Source organism: Temnothorax curvispinosus, unplaced genomic scaffold, assembly GCF_003070985.1.
Source record: "Temnothorax curvispinosus isolate PA1 unplaced genomic scaffold, ASM307098v1 QBEX01000390.1, whole genome shotgun sequence".
Classification (NCBI taxonomy): Eukaryota; Metazoa; Arthropoda; class Insecta; order Hymenoptera; family Formicidae; genus Temnothorax; species Temnothorax curvispinosus.
In genome coordinates, this window is record NW_020210170.1 from 1 (window position 1) to 3,284 (window position 3,284).

The following is a 3,284-nucleotide window of genomic DNA, read 5'->3' on the forward strand; positions in this document are numbered from 1 at the left end:
CCTATAAGAAACACGAACAAGGAATCGGTATTTATTATACATACATATCGAATAAATTAACATCAAGTATCGGATTCAGGTATAAGCAAATAGATTGAAGTGATGAGATATCGATAATGATAAAAATATGATATTTTAATTAGTACGTCATAGAAAAGCGAATCTATTAAGTATCATAGTTCATAATCTTTTTGAAAATAAATTTAATAAATTAAATAGCATGGGACAAAGGAAAAATTGCTAAATTAAGAAGAAATAATACTAATACTTTAGTTAAAAACAAAAGAAAGAATTTAACGTAAATTGCAAAAAAATTTAACAAGAGTCGATGCGTAACTTGAAATTTTCTACGTAATTCTAAAAAGTTAAGAGAAAGAAAAAAATCACCACGAAAATGCGTACACTTTTGGTATTTTAAATAGAAAATGCTTATAATTTTATCTATTCCTATCATGTTCTTTTTTCTTCAAATAGATATTACACTGTTCGTGTATTAATTGAAAATTTGTTCACTTCCTTATATTTTTGTATCCTGATTGTTCGAATGTAAAATTGGTCTTTTGTAAGATAACGCTTATACATAGTTCGACAATTATAGTACTTAATTTATCATATACTAATGGATTTAATTTATATATCGATGTTTTTGCAGCTCTCTCTCTCTCTAAAGTGATTTTATCCACTTTAACAGGAGACATCATAACGAGTGGTCCGCGGGAAATTGCCGAGCACTTTATGGAATATCATCCATCGAGAATCCTAGCCGATAACAGTAGGAATAGACATCATTCACCACGCAAAGATTATATGCAAACAGATTTAAAAATGGAAGATGTGGTCATGTATCTAGAAAGACTCCGTGAACGCGCCGAACGGGCGGCTCCTCCTTCTCGGAGAACTCAAGAAACACAAACTGTACCTGCGGCTTTACTGCCAGTTACATCGAGCTTCCTCTTGCAAGAACTGCCATCCGCCCCTGCGCCCCAACATTTGCAACAGGTATTGTATAATGTAATATAATCATATATAATATAATCAATTGGAATCATATTCCGAGATAATATATTATATAATAAATATAACTGATAATACAAAAAAATAATTCTATTCTATTCTTGAAAAATGACACTCCTAAGAAATTAATACAAGGATTTTGTTAATTTTTTTAAACGTTCAAGAACATTAACAAATTGGTGAAAAGACAAGTATGAAAAAAAAATTTCTTTTTACTTGTCACTTTTATATATACGGATCCTAACAGTTAAAATGTAATCAGTATTTAAAAAAATAACCGGCAGTTATTGATGCCACCAAATACAAATATATACACTGTAAAAAATTTAATGTCTCAGAAAGTCCACTCTAAATTTTGTGTTAAAATAACTTATTCATCGTGTTATTTTTTACATTTACACGGAGAAAATTTTATAGTAAATATTACTATGGTGTCGCACTATAGCTGCGGACCATCGAGGAATTTTAAGTTAAATTACTATGTTTATGGTAAAAATTACGTTATTTTATCGTTTTTAAAACAATAATTATAGTATTTTAACTTGAAATTCCTCGATGGTCCGCAGCTAGTGCGACACCATAGTAATATTTACTATAAAATTTTCTCCGTGTAGAAATGTTATATCGACATTTTTTAGTCAATATAACATTTCTAAATGTAAAAAATAACACGATAAATGAGTTATTTTAACACAAAATTTAGAGTAGACTTTCTGGGACATTAAATTTTTTACTGTGTAATAATAATTAATCTGATACACTAATTATTTTAATTAAAATAAATGTTTTGATTCAAGCTGAACTCTCATCAGTAAATCCAAGAAAACAAGACTTAAAAACGTTATATAAATTGAGAAATTATTTGCAAGAGAATAAGATTGGTTTTATATACAATCAGTCATATGTCGGAGTCGGATGTCGGTCCAATGAGAAAATTTTTTTCTTAAAAACGAATTTTCCTCATTGGACCATCGGCTACGTTCCGACATCCGACTCTGATATACGACTGATTGTAGAACCGGCCTAATAGTCATACATATCATTTCAAAAAAGTTCAAACACTATATTCAGTGATAAATAAGACGTCTTTACAAATGCATACTTTCATTATGTTTTCTTCTTGTTTCTTCAGGCTGCAATGTACTATTTGTACATCATGTAGCCTGATTAAAGCCTCTTTTAAAGCAATGTAAATTATCGCAGAACACAACCACAATGTCTTCTCCTGTTGCGGCATCCACAAGCGGTAAACGTTATACCTGTCCATATTGCCCTTACGGCACGGACAGACGAGATCTTTATACACGACATGAGAACATTCACCGCGAAGACAAACCGTTTCATTGCTACATGTGCTATAAAATGTTTAATCGTGCGGATCACGTGAAGAAACATTTCATGAGGATGCATCGCGATCACGTGTACGATGTATCGAGAATACGAAAACCGGTAGAACCAACCGTTCCTAAGCCGTTGCAACAGGATTCGACGGCACCGCCGGCGACTGTCAACGTGAGCAACCAACAGCAACCGCAACAGCAACACATGAGCAATCAGTTCGGTTTCGCTAGCAATAAGGGCTATCAGCTACAGCCGAACGCTGCGACATCGGGCACTAGTACCGGTACTGGCACCACCGGTATTCATCAAGCGATAATCATGCCTTCACCGACGAGTATCGTGCAATCGGACGCGAATAATTGCAATACAGGCAGGCGAGTGCAAAACGGCGGATGTAATAGTAAGAGTCATCTTAAAGGTGGCTCCAAGAGCACACAGGAACGAAGGTATGTTACATATCCAACTCGAGTTGCTTTCATTACGTGCTTTGATATTTAGTTATTTTCTTATTTTTATTAGTTTATGTAATTTTTTAAATATATGTTTAAATATATCAAATTTGTACGATTTAAAAATCTTCGTGCTTATACGCGAATAAACGAAACGCGATGTTTGGCATAAAGTCCTTTTTCGCGCATTCATAGCATCGTAAGTTGAATTTAGCGAAATTATATTAACGTATTAAAATTGTTGATATCAAGGTACACCTGCGTGTACTGTTCATGGACCGGAGTTGATAATTGGTGTCTGAAGCGTCATTTAAATACTCACACGAAGCCGTTTGCGTGCTCTTTGTGCGAGTACAAAGCAGCACGCGCTGAGCGGCTTGCAACACATGTTCTGAAGGTGCACAATAGAAGGCAATGTTCGAGATGTTCGTTTCTCGGCGATGATGCGAATCAATTGCAATTACATCAAATACATGTTCA

The 3,284-nt window shown here is 33.8% G+C and overlaps 1 protein-coding gene across 1 annotated transcript; it reads left to right on the forward strand.

Moving 5' to 3' along the window:
* Positions 1 to 652: 652 nt before the first annotated feature.
* LOC112454052 (protein charlatan-like) lies at positions 653 to 3,280 on the forward strand (the record flags this gene model as incomplete). Its single annotated transcript, XM_025015242.1, has 4 exons — positions 653 to 772; positions 851 to 999; positions 2,218 to 2,801; positions 3,057 to 3,280. Coding segments are annotated over 4 exons (1,077 nt in total), but the record flags the coding sequence as incomplete, so codon positions are not given.
* Between the last annotated feature and the right edge of the window lie 4 nt (positions 3,281 to 3,284).